Genomic DNA, 19624 nt, shown 5'->3' with positions numbered 1-19624 from the left:
TAGGGGGAATTTCATCCTCAGTGGACAGGCTGGATGCTATGCAGAGAAGGAGGCAGGGCATAAAGTGAATGAGGCAGGGTCCTGTGGCTCATGGCCTTATCTTTGTACTTGCTATTGCCACAGGGTAAATGTGGAGCAAATCTGAAATTACCTTAATTTGAACATATATGGGCCCTCAGGGGCTATGCTCGGTGACTCAGGGTTGTGTAGTGAATGTGCCTGTCAATAGCTGCCTCATTCACTACACTGTCCATGAGGTTGTGTAGTTGAAGACTTTATTGTCATGCATACGTACAAAGGGACAAAGCTAAGGTTGCATATAGACAACCTGAATTCTGGCATTTCTTGACTTTTTGCATGATTCACTTTGCAACTTTAATGTTCTTTTAAAACAGCTGTCACATGGAATTTAGATTGGACTGGATAACAGCAGAGGTCAGGTTAGCTTTAGTCCTTGTCCAGAACTAGCGCTGGCTACGTGAGAAGAGAAAAATCAAGCAGAGGCTTGGGTGCAGCTGGGTCTCAGGTTAATGGGGACCTTTAATTGATGCCTTTAGGCGTGGTATTAAGAGAAAGAATTGGGGATTTGCTTAACAGGTCTAAGTTGGCTGGAGGCCTCCAGAGAACTGACGCGCCACTGCCAATGGCTGTAACTCCTCCAGAAAAATCCTCTACCGATAACGTGGTTCTCAGTCATGGATCCTCCCCAACTCCCCCGTCAGCTGGTGGTGAACTAGTGTGAATGGGACTGAATCATTGCCAGCGTAGTCACAGAGAATGTGGGGGAGCCTGGATGGGCTCTTCTGAACCTCTCTCTGCTCCGGTTGTTCCAAAATCCTGCGTGGGAACTCGGGGAGACCTTTTGCTGGGCGTTATGACTTTGGAGACTCTTCATGTGAAGTTCTTCCCCAGACAGAACAATCCTGCTGGCTCCCTTCCCAAGCTGCTGGTGCAGGAAGGTGGCCTGTTGCTGCTCCTGTGTGTCCTGAGCTGACCGGGAATAACTGAGAATCAAGGAGAGAGGCTGGAAACTAGCACCTCTGTCTCCTGAGCCCACAGCCTGGTGCCAAGATACTGTTCTCTCAGTTTATCTAGTTGTAGATATACGCACGGCTTGCCGGAGACAGGCCTCCAATAACAGTCTCCCTGCCCCCACCCCGAGCTGGAGAGTGCCAGCTGAGATTCTGTGAAGGTCACTCGGCGTCACAATCTGCACCCCTTTCTTCACCCCTGCCCCCCGTTGAGAGCAGGTGTGCCACTGTAACACATGCTCTTCAGCTGCCAGGACCTGTCCCTCCAATCCCCTCCCCGCAGTGGGGTGCACTCGGTGGCAGAAGAATGACAGGAAAACTCCAGGGAGCAGGACATGGTCTGCCCCAGGCAGTATCAGTGTGGCATAGTGGTGACGCCAACTCAGCTTTCCCTTGACGTGCTACATGTCAGTCTTGCCCTGCCTTCTCTGACTCCTCTACTCAACCTCTCCCTGCTCTCGCCAGCTCCTCTTCCCCCTTCATTCTTCCAGCTCCCACCTCTGCTTCTTATCCATCATTCCTTCCCACTATGCCCCTTATCCCAGAGGATGGAGTGTACAGAGACTGTAAGCCACGTATTCACAGTGAGTTTGCCCAGTCTGTGTAACACCCCATCGTGCCAAACGCAGCCTGTTCCCCTTCCTGTGTCCTGGAGGGAATAAGGACTAGCGGAGGACTGGAAAATCACCATCTGACTGTGGATTCCCTCAGGGGTGCTGCCAGCTTGCTGTAAAGCCACTGGGCCAAAGGAGCAGAACGAGAAGAAGGGCGGGGTTAGGAGAAGACCTTCAAGTCTCCCGGGAGCACCCCTGCTCCATTCCTTCTGTGCTTCAGGTTCCAGCGTAGGTTCTTGTGGACGGCTGGGGTTGTTACATAGCAATATGTGTCCATGGCGTTCTGAATGATCTTTAGCCGGCGTCCCAATTGCCGTACTTCTTGGTACAGGAAATGCCTGGTCAACTAGGATCCTTAATGGGAAGCTGGCTAGGTCTGTCTTTGGCAAGTGGCTCGTTTGTGGCAAACCTCAAGTCTCTGTCTTTCCTTCCGCAGTCCGAATTCCCGGGTTGTTACAATGCACCACAGGCTCCAGATGCCTAATCTCTAGGATGCTGGTTTCTTCACTCAGTATGCAAAAGGAATGCACTGGGGAGCCCATGCAAGGCAGCAAGGCAGCACAGAACAGAGCAGGGCCTTCTGCCTCCACTCCATCCCCCAGCTGCTCCAACCCAGGGACAAGAACGCCCCATCAGGACTGCGCTGAGCTCTAGCTGGGGACAGGAGCATTCACTTTTATTGCGCTGTAGTTTTGCATGAGCGAGGATCTGTTCAGTGAATGTGTCTGAATATACACAGGGAGGTTTATCTATCTAATCTGTCTTTAAACTGGAGCCTAGGCATGTCTCATCCAATCCCCAACTAGTATGTTAGTTACTTCCTTTGACTGGCACACACATGATAGTGCCATGGCAACAGAAGATGCCTGTGTGTCTAAGGAGGTGGCAGATCCTGGGAGGTGTTATCCTGACCTGGAGGGCGAGGGACTGAGGAGTAGGGCGATTCCTCCCGGGAGGAGTCAGGGCTGGGGGCACATTCCTAGGGCATGCCAGTGCTCTCGGTCACTAGGGGGCGCTGCAAGGGGTGGGATTTATGGCCCTGGTAAGGTTAATACGTAAGTGTGCACAGGACAGATGCCCTGCATGTGTAGCTCTGAGTTGTGTGTGTAGGGTTGTGTGTGAATTGTATCTTCTCGCCTGATGTATGGGAGCAGTGTGGGGCTGGCAGCAGTGGGCATGTGGGTTTATACCGAGTGGGCAATTCCTTTCTCCATTCCCCCCGCCCCAGGCAGCCCATTACCCCTTTTTCGGTGCATTGTTGTCTTCTCCCCCTCACAATGGTCTCCTCACACTCCTGGCCTGCAGAGCCTCTTCCCAGCAGCCCCTGGGGTTGTCCTGTGCTATGGGCTGTCTGCGGAGGGAAGTTTAATTGCTGACGCACTGACAGACTTTTTATAGGACATTTATCTTCAGGGCTTTTATCAGCAGTAAATTTCCCTCCTGTCCTCACTCCCGGTTGACGATGGCTCCGTCCAGCTCCTGCCGCTAAGTGCGGTGAGCACTCCCAGCTGCATCGAGGGCCTGGTGCTCTGGGTTGGACGTGAAACTAACAAAGGGTCAACCTCAAAGGGTTGGGAGAACCCCCAAGGGCAGGGCCTTATGCGAAGCTCTCAGGGCTGCAAACACAGGCTGGCCATGCCTTTGACATGGCCTTCTGCTGCTCCCAGTCCTGGCAGGAGCTGGACCCAAATGGCTCAAGTGTAGCTGGAGTTTTGGGGTCAAGGCTCAGAACAATTCTCATTTGGTCCAACTCGGTTCGCCTATCCCAGTCAGGGATGCCCTGGCAAGAGAAAGCATCTGGGTCTCCAGCTGCAGTGCAGCAATGGCCAACGGCAGCAGCCTAAAGGGACCTTAAAATGGGCAGAAACAGCCCTGGAAATAGGGTAGAGCTGGGGTGAGGGGTCTACACTAGCCTTCTCCCAGCCTCCAGCACAGGTGGCAAATTGGGGGCATGCCAAGGGTATGGCCTGAATGCATTACACTACGGCTGTTCTCTACTGTTTAGGGCACACAGTGGGCTGGGGGAAACAGAGAGTAAGTTAGAGCAGCCCTGAGGCTGTCGTACTTGGTTATAATGGAGCTTCCCAAGGGGTAAGTGAGCTGGGCATGATTGTGCTGGTTTTGCAGACATGTTAGAGTTGGGGATCTGCGCTGTGTCCCCCCATCTCCACCCCTCATGTGCTGTGACATCACTAGTAGATTCTCCTTGTTCTTTGCCTTCAGATCTTTTGGCTGCTAACCGCTCAAAGCTGTTCCTCGGCCACCGGGGCTTCCCAGATTTCCGCTCCCTGTATCTGGATGAATACCGCGACCGGCTCTTTGTCGGGGGAAAAGATGCACTCTACTCTCTGTGGCTGGATCAGCCCGGCATGGACGCCAAGGAGGTAACACCTAATCTCTCCACACCTGTGTGGGTGAGCAGGGCGGCGCCGTTCCACACAGCGCACATAATGCACGTGACACAGGGCTGGGCTGGCGTGGACGGGCCAGGTGTGGTGGCCAAAGACTGGGCCAGGGATCGGGACTGAGATGCACCGGCAGAGCTGTGGGGTGGCTAGAACTGGAATAAGAGGGGGCATGCAGGTCAGGAGCAGTGCCAGGGATCTTCCAGGAGCACTGGACCTTGGGCAGAGCTCATTAAAGAGGGGCCGGAAACATTACACCCAATGGAATTTGGGTGCATGTATGGGAAGGCATGCAGCCTGCAGGGCTTAGCCTGCAATGAACTGTAATCAGCAGCATGGAAGGACAGGCCTTGCGGCCACACTGCTGGCAATCATTGGAACCCTTAGGATGAATCAGCCCATTCGATGACTGGGCCAAAGGTAAAACCAGTGCAGGTGGGGATGGAAAACAAGAAAGTGGGGACATTGGGGCAGGCAATTCTGAGATGCCATGGCGAGATCCTGGCCCCAGTGAAGCCAATAGAAGCTTTGCCCTTGACTTCAGTGGGCCCAGGATTGCACCCCACCAGTCTTTCAGTCTGCCTTGGAGGCACAGCAGGGTGGTGGCTGGTGGCCCCGCTTTGTGCCTGGGTTTCAATGGATATCCAGGGGGTCTCCTGCCCACATGGGCATCCCCTGCCTCCTGTCACTGTTCTCATTGGTTTAAGTTGGGTCTAGTAGTGTTTAGGGCTGTGGTTTTCCAAAGCGCTCAGCCTTGGTCTAGCTTGGCTCCCGTCAGACTCTATGGTAAAACTCCCTGACGTCAATGTGAGCAGAGGTAGGTCACTTTGGGAAACCCACCCTCAATGCACAGTGATGTGCCAGTTCTTCCCTGACTCTCCCTTTGCTGCCGAGTGCGTGCCCTCCCTCCCACGCTGCAGATTTCCCTATGCTGGGGGCCCCCGAATTCCAGTCTCTGAAATTCCCCAGACTTTACAGCGTGGGCTCATTGCTTTTAATGCACGATGGATCCTTCTCCCACATGGCTCTGTGGCGCTGCTTCCCTTGATGCTCTGTCCCTACTGAGCTTTGACTGGCGTGTTGGCTTAGATCTCCACAGAGCCCGCTGAGTGTTAGCTGGATCAAAGGGTCTCAGCTGTTCTCCCCAGGTTCCCCCCCCAGAGGGGAACGGGGGGCTTGTGACCCAGCCCAGCCCCATCTCCTCCCCTGGTGCAGATCCTTGGACCATAACCACAATGTATTCCTCCCCCCTCTGTCCCTGAACCCCCTCTTGAAGACCTGCTGACAGGAGTGTGGTGAGGCCTATCAGCCAGTGTGCTCTCCTCCACATGGGGGGACCAGAGGAAACCTCCCCATCAGTCAGCGTATGAGTTCCCTTCCCCACTCCTGTAAGAAACAGAGCGAGAGGGAGGGTCCCCAAGGGAAGTCAGTGTAATTGGATCTCATTTCCTCCTCTTCCTGTGAGCCCGGGGCCTGACACACATTGAATTATGAGCCATAGGCGTCTGCCATTGGCAACCCAGCTACGTCCACTGTTTTCAACCATGTTATGAGAATAAATAAATAGCCGCTACCTTATCGCGGTGACTCCCCCGCAGCTAAGTGGGCTGAAGGCATTTTTGGACGGAAGCAGGATTGTTTTAACAGCCCAGGGGCCGTGGTCTCTGCTAATAGACATAAAATAATGTCGTTAACTGAGACTCCTGCTCCCACCCTCTCTGTGCCCCACCAGGCTCTCACCTCATGAGTTCTGATCTTTCCCTCTCTCAGCCGATGAGTAGATGAAGTCCTTATTTATTGCCTTGTGTATCTCTATCTCCACTGTAGGGGGACTTATTGCTCTCTCCTTTTCGTGCGTATGGCTCTGCACTTCCAGATCCAGGCCAGGCATGGAGGCTAATGTGACACACTGCAGAGAGACAGGCTGTTCCAGCCCTTTTAGAAGCCAGAGGTGCTGCCAGTTTCACAAGAGAGACTGTTCTCATGAGATTTCCAGCTCCCGTCTGCAGACCGAAGAGTTCTGGATGGCTGGGGTAGTGGGTGGATAATCAGCTGAGCCTTTGGGTGTATGATCTGAATCGAACCCTTCCCTAGGGATGGATGAGAGCTGGTGCCCACTTGGGAAGTTTTGCTCCCAATTGGATCCACGTATGAACTGCCCCGGAGTCCAGGGATGCTTGGTTTTGAGGGTTCTGTTACAGCTCGCTCTAGGGAGAGATCTGAACTGGATAGCTGAGGTCCAGGTTTGGGTCTGAACTTCTCTGCAGCCAACAAGAGGTCAAACAAGCCTGGCGTTATGATCATTGCTGGTGTACTCCTCTATCTACAGAGCGCTGATGCAACCAGTAACTCATCAGGCATAACTTAGCCAATTCTCCTCTGGCTCCTAGGGGCACAGAAGGAGGCCAATGTGAGGGTGGAACCCCCAGAACCTAACTTTTGGGACATGGGGGTGGGTAGTGCCATCCTCGTAGGTACAGACTGAGTCCGTCAATGGAGCAGTATGCTGGGGCAGGGAGATCAGTGAGTAAGCATGGAGCAAATCCCTTCTTCGCCCCAGGGAAAGATGACGCACATGAGTAAGAGATGGAGCCTGTTGACGGGACAGTCTGATTGGCAGCCCAGGAGTGCATGGAGACAGAAACCCACCAGTGCAGCACTTGCTAGTGTCATCTTCAGGCTGGTGTCCGTTTGTGATGCAGCCTGACCATCCGAGGCTGGGGTTGCCAGGCCCTTGTCCAGAGGCTAAGCACATGCCTGGTCCACAGAGTGCCTGGTCATTGCTGATCCAGGTATCAGGATCCTCCAGGTCCTTCCAAACCTGGTCTCCTCCAAACCAGTGCCAGGGAACGACACCGCAGGCAGGCAGCGAGGAAGGAGAGGCAGCGCTTTGCATTTCAGTGGCTCAGATAGGCAGTTTGAAGGGGAGAAGTTGATGGCAGCAATGCAATCGCAGGGAGAAACCCCACCCCTGCCAGGTGCAGTGCACGTTCCTGCAAGGAGACCCGGGCATCTGGATTCCCTGCTAGACAGGGCTAACTCCCCTCTACTGTGCTTGAGCTCATCTGCCACATAGAATTACATGGCAGGTCATCAGGCCAGTCTGGACACCCCTGTCCACTCCTGAGGGCTGCATCTGAATCCCTGAGCCCACAGGAAACGGCAGGGTGGGGAGGGAAGATGGCTCAGACTAGAGACCGCAGAGCGATCCAGGCCCATAGCCCCACATTGAAAGGTGTTGGGTCTTGGCCTGGTAACTGGGCCCCCATTCTCACTTCCCCCTCGGGCGTGTGGGGTTCTCCTAACCCAACAGCTCTCTTTGCCTCTCCTATAGCAGGGCTGTTAGCACAGGGGATTCCTGCCTGAGGACAGTGACTGCAGCAGCTTGGAAACCCTGTCAGGCCAAGCTGAGAGCTGGAGCGGCCCCCTCAGCCTTGCCTTGGTGACGGTGTGCAACAGAGAAGGGAAATTCAGTGTCTCTGTAATGACACAGAGAAAAGGTCAAGGGCTGCCCTCTATCTGAGTGGTGGAGGCGCCCACGAGGGTGCCAGCAGGCCTGGCAGGGGCCTGACTAACCTAATTGCCTTCTATGAGGATATAACTGGGTCTGTGGATGAGGGGAAAGCAGTGGATGTGTTATTCCTTGACTTTAGCAAAGCTTTTGATACGGTCTCCCACTGTATTCTTGCCAGCAAGTTAAAGAAGTATGGGCTGGATGAATGGACTATAAGGTAGATAGAAAAGCTGGCTAGATTGTTGGGCTCAACGGGTAGTGATCAACGGCTCCATGTCTAGTTGGCAGCCGGTTTCAAGCGGAGTGCCCCAAGGGTCAGTCCTGGGGCCGTTTTTGTTCAATATCTTCATTAATGATCTGGAGGATGACGTGGACTGCGCTCTCAGCAAGTTTGCAGATGACACTAAACTGGGAGGAGTGGTAGATACGCTGGAGTGTAGGGATAGGATACAGAGGGACCTAGACAAATTAGAGGATTGGGCCAAAAGAAACCTGATGAGGTTCAACAAGGACAAGTGCAGAGTCCTGCACTTAGGACGGAAGAATCCCATTCACTGTTACAGACTAGGGACCGAATGGCTAGGAAGCAGTTCTGCAGAAAAGGACCGAGGGGTTACAGTGGACGAGAAGCTGGATATGAGTCAACAGTGTGCCCTTGTTGCCAAGAAGGCTAACGGCATTTTGGGCTGTATAAGTAGGGGCATTGCCAGCAGATCAAGGGATGTGATCGTTCCCCTCTATTTGACATTGGTGAGGCCTCACCTGGAGTACTGTGTCCAGTTTTGGGCCCCACACTACAAGAAGGATGTGGAAAAATTGGAAAGAGTCCAGCGGAGGGCAACAAAAATGATTAGGGGGCTGAGCACATGACTTATGAGGAGAGGCTGAGGGAACTGGGATTGTTTAGCCTTCAGAAGAGAAGAATGAGGGGGGATTTGATAGCTGCTTTCAACTACCTGAGGGGGGGTTCCAAAGAGGATGGATCTAGACTGTTCTCAGTGGTGGCAGATGACAGAACAAGAAGCAATGGTCTCAAGTTGCAGTGGGGGAGGTCTAGGTTGGATATTAGGAAACACTATTTCACTAGTATCAAAGGGGTAGCCGTGTTAGTCTGGATCTGTAAAAGCAGCAAAGAGTCCTGTGGCACCTTATAGACTAACGTCTGTTAGTCTATAAGGTGCCACAGGACTCTTTGCTGCTTTTACTATTTCACTAGGAGGGTGGTGAGGCACTGGAATGGGTTACCTAGGGAGGTGGTGGAATCTCCTTCCTTAGCGGTTTTTAAGGTCAGGCTTGACAAAGCCCTGGCTGGGATGATTTAGTTGGGATTAGGTCCTGCTTTGAGCAGGGGGTTGGACTAGATGACCTCCTGAGGTCCCTTCCAACCCTGATATTCTATGATTCTATGATTCTATGAAGATGCATCTGCCTCACCCATCAGGCACCCACCTCGTCACACACACATGCTCTCTCTCTCGTTCACCAGTACGCGCACATCACTACACACACAGACCCTGCAAGGAAAGACGTGTCCCCCCCGGACCCACGCTGACACGCTCCCACCACGCACAAAGCCTCTGTTCAGACGCGTCCAGCCCTTTGCCACAAACACAGGGTTCTGATGCAAACACACAGTCGCAGGCACTCAGAGCAGACGCGGGATTCATACGGTCACGCCTCACCTCAAGATGCTCCTGCTTCACAGCTGGGCCCCGCTCACCCACACACCGCAAACCCGTATGTCAGAGACACACATGGACACTTTTCTGAGGCTCAGACAGGCCCTTTCTGGGGTGGCAGTATGGCACAGCGGTTAGCAGTGAGACTGGGGAGCTAGGACTCCTGGGTTCTATGCCCAGATCTGTCACTGACTTGCTGTGGGGCTTTTGGCACATGTGTAAAACAGGGGCAGCAGAGCCCTACTTTGGATAACGAGCTCGGTGTAAATGGAGAGTGCTGTTGTTATAACAGCACTGAATTGTGCTACTGAAGCTCCAAACCAGGCTAGTATTCCAGGTGGTTTAATTATCCCTTAGCACTCTGGGGGCAGGGCACTAAACTGTGTCTTGAAAAACCTGGCTCTGTTCCCAGCTCTGCCACTGTTCTGCTGGGGGACCTGGGATGAGTCACAGCCCCATCTCATGCCTCAGTTTCCCCACATGTAGACTGGGGAGTAATGGAACTGACTCATCTTTGTAAATCAGTCTTTCCATCTTTTGAGCCCAAGAGATGAAACACATCATGTAAGGGGCTTTCTAAGCGACTTAGCCCTCTCGATTCAGCTGGTGTCTTTGCCAGCTGTAATTTTGGCTTTATTTGGACAAATAGCAAAAGATAAACTGTGCTGTATGTCTCTAGCTCTAGAGCTATGGCTGTGAGGGGGTGAGACCACCCCCGGGGGGGTTGGGAAGATCAGCAGGGACTCTCATCTAAAATGAATATGTTTCTCATTTATCCAGATTCCTCTGCCAAGCAGCATCAGTGAGGTCACTGTAAGACAAACTTTCAAAGCCCTCGGTGGCTAGGATAACTATCTGCTAGGGTTACAGACAAAGGGTGGAAGAATGATTCTAGTTACGCCAGTGTAAATCTGGGATCCTTCCACTAAAGCCAAGCTTACACTTGTGGAAGTGAAAGTAAATTCTGATCAAAAACTGGGGAAGAGGGGGCTGGGACCGCAAAGTTAGAATAGCAGTGGGGGTTGCAGGTCAGGATTGGGCTGCACTGGGGAGGGAACCCTGCCCACCCACTGCCCACTCCTTAATGTTTACGAGCAGTGAGACTCTTCCATCGGCCATCAGGGAAGATTAAGCTGTGAAGAGCTTTTGTTTCCTAATACACTGCCCCAATCCAGAAATCAGAGCCATCTGGAGGAGGCCGAATGCCCTGGGGTCCTAACATCCCTGATTCTTTTATGGTGACCGCTCGGAGGAAGTGGATTTCTAAGGGGTGCTGCCCCCAAGATCTTCCCCTCGTCCCAGTTCCCTCAGTCCCCCGCTTGCTTGTGTCCCCAGAGTGACTTGGCCTCAGGTTCCTGTCTTCTGTTTCAGATTTACTGGCCACCTCTCCCTGGGCAGAAGGAGGAGTGTTTTCAGAAGGGGAAGGACCCAACGGTAAGTCACCCTGTTTCTCCTAAAATCTCCTGATGGGGTCGCTCTGGATTTCACCTCGGCTGTGTTGACTTCTTTTTCCATGCACTTCTAGCTGTCAAAGAAGGCGATAAAGGGGTTGTTTATGTCTCTCTCTCTTGGCCCCCTTCTCCCATAACACTCTCTCCCATTTCCAGGGATGGAGCTGTCCTGTTCTGGGCCCTTTTCCTGCATCCTTGACTTACCAGCTGTCAAGGCCTATATGCTGAGTGAGCCCCAGCAGATCTCAGCTCCTGCTTGGCCCCTTCAACTCTGCCTGGTCACTAAACAATGATCGGACTGGGATTCACCTCACCCCTTGTGTGTTATAGCCCTTCTCGTCCTTCCTGAGCGGCTGCGGCTTCTGGGGCGGAGTCCCTCTGTTATGTGCCTGACTGCAGACTGTAACAAGCAGTTGACAACTAGGCCTTGTCCTGGGTTTGTGCAGTTGAAGAGGCGGTGTTTGTTTCTATATTCGGGGGTGTGGTTCCCTTTCCCATTGGTAGGGGACACGGCTGGGGGATAGTGCATAGAACCTGGATGGTGTAGTCACAGCTCACCGTGTGTGACCTCGGACAAGTCGCTTTGCCTTTCTGTGCTCACATCGAGGCCCCTCTCACTGTCACATCTGGGCTCTTCACCAACATTAGTGGATTGATCCTCACAAAGCCCCTTCGAGGTGGGGAAAGATTATTCTTCCCATGTTACAGATGGGGAAACGGAGGCACAGAGAGACTAAGTGGCTAGCTCAGGGTCACACAAGGAGCCAGGAACTGAACTCCGATCTCCTCAATCCCAGTCTAGGCTTTAACTACAGAACTGGCAGCAGAACAGTTTGGAACTGTATACGTGGAAAGCAGTTTGCTTAGTGAATGCAGAGCAGAAGCCAGTCTTTGGATGTGTCTACACTGCAGTCGGGAGATCTGAGTGCAGCCTGTGTAGATATACCTGAGCTGGCTTTGAGCTTACACATGCTGCAGTCACATTTCCTGAATACAGTGTGGGCACACCGTTTGAACTGTTAGCTTTCCACACCTTCCATACACACATGCAGACTGCAAATACCATAGCATGAGCTGGGGCATTCTCAGCTGGGGGTAGTTTTGGTGTCTCCCCATCAGAACAGCTGTGCATGAGGTGGTGAGTGGTCTGGCTGGGGAGATGGGGGTGGGGTGTAGTATACTGAACCAGCACAGGGAGCAGACTAAATCTCCTCTCACCCGCTGGACCCTGGGGCATGATGTGCATTGCATGCTTAAATCTTGATCCAAAGCCCATTGAGGTCAATAGGAGCCTTTCCATTGGCTTCAGTGGCCTTTGGCTCCTGGCCAGAAGGAGCAGTACATGGTCCTTAGTGAGCAACAAGGAGCTGGTGGGCAAGGCTGAATTATTTGCTGGAGGGTGTTTGGCAGATTTCAGTTCCCTGATTCCCTGACTCTTCCCCCTGCTCCTTACAAATGGTTATTTTAAAACCACGATTTGAGACCATGGAGGGAGCGAGGGGGCAGGAGAACCCCTTGTTGATAGTCCATCCCAAAGTTAATTGCTCCCAGGAGTGGCTGTCACTCAATTCGGCCTCCACATGTTTATTTTGCAAGCTTTCACCAGCGGATCCAGGCCCTGGGGCGCCCTTTCTCCGTTCCCCTTGCCCTTGCTATTTGAGAGACTTTTACCGAGGAAAAATAAACAGCAGAGAGGCTGAGAAACCAACAGTTGGACCACAAAGAGGGTGGCTCAGCATCTGTGTACTCAGCAGAACAGGGAGATCGGGGCTCCTGCCATCTTGGAATGGAGCACGTGGGGATGGCTGTTAGTTCTGACATTGGCTTCATGGAATTCACTAGCCACTAGCAGCTCCAGATAAGCCAGGCTCATCCGATCTGACTGCTGCTTGTACTGACGGAGTTAAAAATACTTCCATCTTCCCAGTGATGATCATGCTGGGAGTGGGTGAGTCAGGTGTTTTGTGTTAAAAATATCAGCATTGCCTTGGATTTGTCGTTTGTGTGGGGTTAACTCTTTCCACTAACTTCACAAGCAGGCACATCAAAGGCCTGCTGCTGCTCCCCTCTTGCGTTTGCCCAGGATTTGCACGTGTTTATCCATTTCCCCTGTATTCCCTACTCACCAATCCACAGTTCATGTTTTCTTTTCACTGCTGCAGTTTCCTTATGGGTTTGTTCTTCTCATCAGATTCTGGCTGCTTTTCTCCCTGTTCGGCAGGGGTTCTGGGGCTGAAACAGAACCCGGTCTAGTCTGGGGTCTGCTGCTGGTAACAAGAAGATGCGAGGCTCAGAAAGGCTGGAGGGTCGGTTCTGAGAATCCCTCAGAGTTTCAGATCCATATCCAAATGATCTGAGGTCTCCCTTCTCTTTCCTTCACCAACCCCATCCTTCTCCTCCCAAAGGCTAATCCTTCAACCCTTTTGCCCTTGCTTTGATTAACCAATACCCTCCCCCCAGCAAGCATGCATTCCAACAGAGAGAGAGGCAACCACAACGGAACCCCAGAACTAGTATGTTATAAAGATACAAGCTGGTTCAGATGAGATTGAAGGATTTCAGCCAAAGTGGCAGTCCATTACGGGTTTGGGAATGGGCTACTTACCCACATGTAATAGAAGGTTCTGATTGGTTCAGCTGGAGATTAGAGCTGAGGTCTCAGCTGGTTCTTGTGTTTTAGAAACTGGCCTGCCCATCTCCAGTTGATAGACTGTGTGGGCTGTTTTCCTATTGAATAGTGTTCCCAAGCTATTGTCCAGTAGGTATATTGATTTCCAGGTTGTGTTTCTTCATGCTCACAGACTGAATGGGTTCAGAGATGGGCGCATCTTTGTACAAGTTGTTGGATTGTGATACCTTTATTTCCCAAGTTAAAAAACAACTATAGGCCAGATCCTCAGCTGATGTAAATCAGCATATCTCTATTGAACTTGTCAGAGCCATATGACCATTCCCTTCAGCTGAAGACTGATCAAAGCCTCTTCCAGTGGGTTAGTGCAACAGCAATTCACCAATCAGAACAGGCAAAGGAATGGCAATCAGCCATTAAGAATGAGGAGGATGGGTCAATACATGGTAACCAAGCAGTTAGAAATGTGGCTGGGGAATCCTGGTTCCAGTGACATTAATGGGAGTTTTGCCAATGACTTTGATGTGGGTCGGGATCTCACCTGTAGAGTCTCATTCCCTGGACTGCTATGCATCATTGCTTTCTTGCCATCATTTTCTTGATGCTCGTTGATTGTTGGGAGTTACTTACCAGCCAAGTTAGGGTCTTTCTCTCCTGCCCATTGGGTAGCAAGGAAGAGAGGCCTCAAAAACAGGGACGGCGGGAGCAGAACAAGTGACTTTTGTTCTAAATGCTGCTGCTGTTGAGTTTCCACGCCTGCCAGTAGAGCCCTCTTGCCTGAGAGGAGCACGTCGCTCACGCCGACGCAGGGCGAGCAGCCACAGAGGGCCTCTTTCCAAACGCCGTAATTCAGCCGAAAGAAAACAGAAATTCATCACAGCCGACAGGTTTAGACTGAGTCCTTGGAAAGCCTTCTGCACCCGGCAAAGCACTCGGCGGCGCATGCCGCGGGGCTGAGGTGAGAGCTCCAGAGGCAGCCTGCTTTCTTTAAGTGAACATAAACAGTTGTAGGAAAGATCCCAGCCTTTAAGTCTGAGGGCCTCTATTTATCCACAGGGCGGTCAAACTTCCCCACAAGGCCCCTAAGCCTGAAGGGGGCCAGCCGCAGAGCTGGGAGAGGAGCCTTCATAGCCCGTTTGCCCCATGGCTCCTCTGTCAATTTTGATGGTGGCTCCTGTGAAGTGGACCCCTCCCTGCTAGGAACTGGACTGACCCCACCAACCCATTCCACACAGGTCGCTGAAAAGCCTTCAGATGGGAACAGTGATCTAGAGGTACAAAGGGTCCACATGCTATTACCCAACCCATCTCCCAGGTTGAGAGGAACATAGACTGGTCTCCTACGATTGCTGAATAACCCAGAATCACAGGAGCTGAATGTATCGCATGGCACCACCTCCACTGAAGGGTGGAAAAGCTGAGGTTTCCAGCACGGGAGTCAGGTGTCCAGCTGTGCTCACAAACACGGGAAAGCAATGCAGCTAAATAGCTGGCATTTGTGATAGCCTGGCCCTAGCACTGGGTCTCAAAGCTTTACAAACCGTGGGGCTGGAGACCTGAAACTCCCAGGCTTAGCCCAGTCTGGATTTGGCCCTATATCAGTATTCTGGTAGGAATCACTTGACTCACCATTGAAGCGACTGGCATCCATAGTGCTTTATTCAGTGAGAATTTAAGGCTCGAAGCAGAGATACAGATGGAAACGGACTGTCAGCATTCTTCCAAATTGTATTCTGTTCTTTTAGCAATAAGGAAGTGTCTCTGTCTATTTCCCCAGGACATGCAGGTAGATTTTCTCTCTCTTAAACAAGGTTACTGGAGATGACCTCTTATTTCAGGAAAATATTTTGAATTTCTTTTTAGAAGAATAACCTTTGGTACCTCGCTTCTAGGAGCGAATTCGAACGGAATCTGTTTTGTCACCAACCCAGCCCCGCTGTCCCAAGGAAATGGCTCACCATGCATAAAACTGATGGCTGAAGGAAATATAATCCCATTCTATTCCTTTTCACTGTGCATCTGTGATGGCTGCTATCTTGGCTGACATACTAGGGATTGAACTGGGGACCTTGGGAGCTAAAAGCATAAGCTGCTATAGGTTGAGCTAAAGAGCCCATGCCTTGTAGCTGTGGGCTGTAACGGCTCACATCCTCTGTGGATTGGCAAAGAGGGGGACTTGTAACGTGCTCACCAGTGGGCTACCTGTCCTTCATATAAATATTTCAGGGCTAATCGGGCTACAGAGATACTGACGGGGCTGCCTCTCCTTTCACTTCCACCCAAGTAAGCTGGGACTGGACGCCAGAATAGCACTGGCTAAGCTGAGCGGAGAACCAGTCTCATTATGGCCTAACTCAGAAATCTGTGGGAGTGTTCGCACTGACTCCAGTGGGCTAGGTTAACACAGCGCCGCTGAACATTTCGGCTCCAGGATGAGGGGTGCAGTATGTGAAGCTGGAGAAAGAGACCGGGGAGGATGACTGATCTCTGCCGTGTAAAGCAGCACAGCTGGTTCCTCCTGAGCCGCGCCGGATGGATAGAGTCTTGGAGCCCGGCAGAGGATGCTCGGACAGTCTCTCTGGTCTCTCCGTGCTTATCAGCCAGGAGATCGCTGCTCCGGAAAAGGGAGCAATTAATCCAGGGCAGTCTTGAAAGGCCGTTTATCATCCTGCCCCACGTAACTAGCCAGCCTCCCCTTTAAATGACTAATTCATCCAGAAGACGGCTGTGCGTGTCCGTCTGTCTGTCTCCTTCACTTCCTGCTATTGTTCCCCCATTCCCCTTGTCCAGAAAGCAGGAGGAAATGCTGTGCCGACGAAGTCGTGTGTCTGCATCAGGTGGATGGCACTGGCCTTCGGCAGAGGATAAATGGTGCTTTCCAGGCAGTGGCCTGAGAATTTCCTCCCTGAGTTTTCAGATCATTCAGGGAGGACAGACAGGTGGATGGAGAGTGAGCTGGGAAACTTACCATGATGCTTTTCAGACTGTAGCAAAGGGCTTGGCCTCACAGAGGTATGATCTGACCAGCCAGAGCATGCTACAGAGCTTGCTGTTATGGAGTAGGGGAAAGTCTGTTCCCCTCCTTTCATGCTCTTGGCTATTATGGTAGGCTCTGCATTATTCTCTAGTGTAACAGGGTTGCCTGCTCCTTTAAGGGCTGTGGGCCTGCCAGCCCTGTTGGATCATCAGACCCAGCTGGGAAGGGGGTCAGGTGATCCCCATAAAATGGCTGAGAAAGCTATAGGAAGCCAGTAGGTTCCTGTGGTGCAGGGAAGGGGAGAGGCCTCTGGGTCCCTGTAGCCTGCTTGGCTTGGGAGTGTTTTGTTTGGAGAATAAAGGAAGGAAGGGCGTGGGAGGCTCTGGAAGACTCAGGCTTTCCTGGGCTGGGGAGATAGGCCAGTAGCATGCACCTGCCTACACAGGTCATCCCTCACAGTAAAGCCCATGATGTGCTGCTATGGAAAATGGTGTCCTGGGGTCATGTGCTGCAGCCATCCCAACAGAGTGGGAAGTGTTGCAGGGTGAGTTGCCCAGTCAGTGATCTCTGTATCACCCCGACTCCACAGCACCAGGCGGAGACCCATCCCTGTTCACTACCCCTCCCCGGTAATGAAGCTAGGGAGCAATCCAGCATCACTGATGCCGGAAGGGGGGCACTCAGGCTAAGAACCCAGGGGTGTCCTGAAATGCGGCAGGGGGTATCATGGGATACCTTACCAATAGAGCTGATTTTTGACATGCAGGGACCAGATCTTCAGCCTGGCCAGCTTGGGACAGCTCCTGGACTTGTGCTGATTTACACCAGCTGAGCATCGGGTCCACAATCCTGGAGCCTGTACCATCCTCCCAGGCCAGCTGCCCTGGGCATATAGGCCCAGGAGCCAGGCTCTTACTCCTGGGTACTGCTGAGCAAGAATGCTGGATTTAGGCCTGTCTCCCTGGGCCTGCCAGCAGAATGTACTGTCTGCTGCTCCGCTGGGCTAATACAGGAAGCCCCCGCACAAAGCAATAAGAAGACCTCACTTCCTGGCCTGAGATACTACAATGGGCTGGGGGATGACATGAACTCTCTGTAGGGGAAGGAGTCACTTGGACTGGAGTGGCGGGGAATGGGGTACGTGCCAAGCAGCCAGGAAGGGGACGAGCGCCAATACAGGAACCTGCCTCTCCAAGCAATGACAGTGCAGTGGCATGGGGATCACGTGACCGCATGATGGGGCGCCTGGGGAAGGAATCATTTGACTTGAGGAGCTGGTGCAGGCGTGTGCCTCCTGGGAGTTATATTGTTCTATTAGGATGATTGTGGGGGAGCAGGGAGGAGCTCGGAGCTGTTCTGTTTCATTACCGTAATGCACTGGGACTCATTTGGTTCTTTCCCTTGCTCTGTAGAAACAAAGGGCAAGTGCACAGCTGCAGAAAGCAGCGCCAATATCTTGCGCTGTCAACTCACCGGCCAGCTGTTTCCCAAATAGGGCTGGTTGGAAAGTTTTTGCTGAGACTGACTGGCTTCCATGAAATGAGAGAGACTCTTGCTCTATAAGCTGGGGGGTTGTGTGGGAGACCCAGCTTCAAGTCCCTGATTTGGGGTGATGTGGGATGAAGAACTCTGCCCTGAATCAGTAGAGCAGGGACTGAACCTGGGTCTGCCACATCTCAGGCCAGGGGCCACGAAACTGCATTGTCGTCCCCTGGTCTGCTCTGTTCACAAGCAGCGTGTCAGCGCACATGCTCACCTGAGGGTCATGTGGCAGTGCCTGTGCAGTATTGCCACCTCCAAGTGTTCAAAACTCAGAGTCAGCCCCCACAATATCATGCGATTGCCTTAAAAAACATGAGATGTTTTTAAACTACTACATGTTGGGTGCTTTTTCATATTCTTCTGATTCTTCAGTCGGTATGGGTCACGTTTTCTCTGCAACCAGGAGGGCTAGAAACTGACTCTGCTTGTTGAATATTAACCCCATGACTCCAGGAACTGGGGGCTTTAAGAAAAACACCGAATAGGGCAAGATGCGCAAGTGTAGCTTATAGGTATAGCTGTTTGCTAGGGAAGGCATAGGTACAAGTTAAGGCAGTAATGCAATGAGTCTGCAAGCCTCAAAGCTTGAAAGACAATAGCTTAGCTAAACCAATCAAGGCCTTAAAAGCCGTAGTATAAGCAGCTAACCAACAGTAACCCTAGATCATAAGATATCACAAGACAGAACACTGTAATGACTAAACTGCTGACAGGTAGCCACAAGATACTAGTCTAGAGCTGCTTGTGGTATCTTAAGTTAGGAACATCAACAGATGTCTGACCACAAGAATGTCATGGTAACTAGTTGACGCTTATGCTAATAAGCTTGAGGTAAATGGGCTAGGAACCTATGGCAGAAGGGCACCCAGCATTCATAGGGTAAGGAAATACAGATAAGGAAAAGGGGCTGGTACCCCTACTTGAATATGCATTAGGCATTGTAGAAGCTGTAACCTGGCCTGCGTGCCTTGGGAGATGCTAGGAGGACGACAACCATTGGTGATGGTGACAAGGAAGATGCTGCTGCTGAGGAGGAAGATAATGCCTAATATGTCAGGTTGTTCTGCAAGGGCTAATGTGAGTCTCTGGATGCTCGGACGCTCATTCTGCATTCTTTCTAGCTACCTTGCTGGCTTGGAGTGTTTGTAACTTGGCTAACTGTGGTAATAAAACTATTACAAATACAGAAGGTTTTTCCTGAGTGTGTGTGTTGCAAGCATGCACGTCGGGATTTCCAGCTTAACAGGGATTCTGACCTTGGGACGAGAACCTGCCAAACCTCAGAGTGTCCACCGGATATTCTTCAGTAATCAACATAAGGAACCCGCAATCAGCCGATCAGGCAACCCAATAAAATCACACGAGTTGGCCACACGGTGTGGGATAGGATGTGGACTAGACAAGCTAATTAAGGTGGTGACTTACGAGGTGTTTATTAATGATCCATTGCTAAGGAACCCGTTGCACCATCACGCACAGTCAGAGGAACATTACACTGCTTGGCAAAGAGGAAGGCGTTGCTGAATCCTTCCCACGCGCTGACAGATCCGCTTGGTCAAACAGCGCCTCATTCCCCACTGTCTCTCTTCCAGACTGAATGTGCCAACTACGTCCGAGCACTTCACCCCTTCAACCGCACCCACCTGCTGGCCTGTGGGACAGGAGCCTTCCACCCTGTCTGTGCCTTCATTGACGTGGGACATCGTGGCGAGGTAAGGCAGCGCCCCGGGACAGCCGGCCTTAGTCCTGCAGAGAGAATCCTGCGGGAGCCCGTGATGAGAG

At 52.0% G+C, this 19624-nt stretch overlaps 1 protein-coding gene across 1 annotated transcript in view; it reads left to right on the top strand.

Moving 5' to 3' along the window:
* Positions 1 to 19624, top strand: part of SEMA3G (semaphorin 3G) — a 60893-nt gene that overhangs the window by 19235 nt on the left and 22034 nt on the right. Inside the window, exons 2-4 of the mRNA XM_065407092.1 lie at positions 3869 to 4029; positions 10615 to 10677; positions 19435 to 19554. Of these exons, the coding sequence (XP_065263164.1) occupies positions 3869 to 4029; positions 10615 to 10677; positions 19435 to 19554 (344 nt within the window). The remainder of the gene's footprint in view (positions 1 to 3868; positions 4030 to 10614; positions 10678 to 19434; positions 19555 to 19624) is intronic.

Source organism: Emys orbicularis, chromosome 7 (assembly GCF_028017835.1).
Source record: "Emys orbicularis isolate rEmyOrb1 chromosome 7, rEmyOrb1.hap1, whole genome shotgun sequence".
Classification (NCBI taxonomy): domain Eukaryota; kingdom Metazoa; phylum Chordata; order Testudines; family Emydidae; genus Emys; species Emys orbicularis.
The sequence above is the reverse complement of the archived record's forward strand: the minus strand, read 5'-3'. Positions and strand labels throughout refer to the sequence as shown.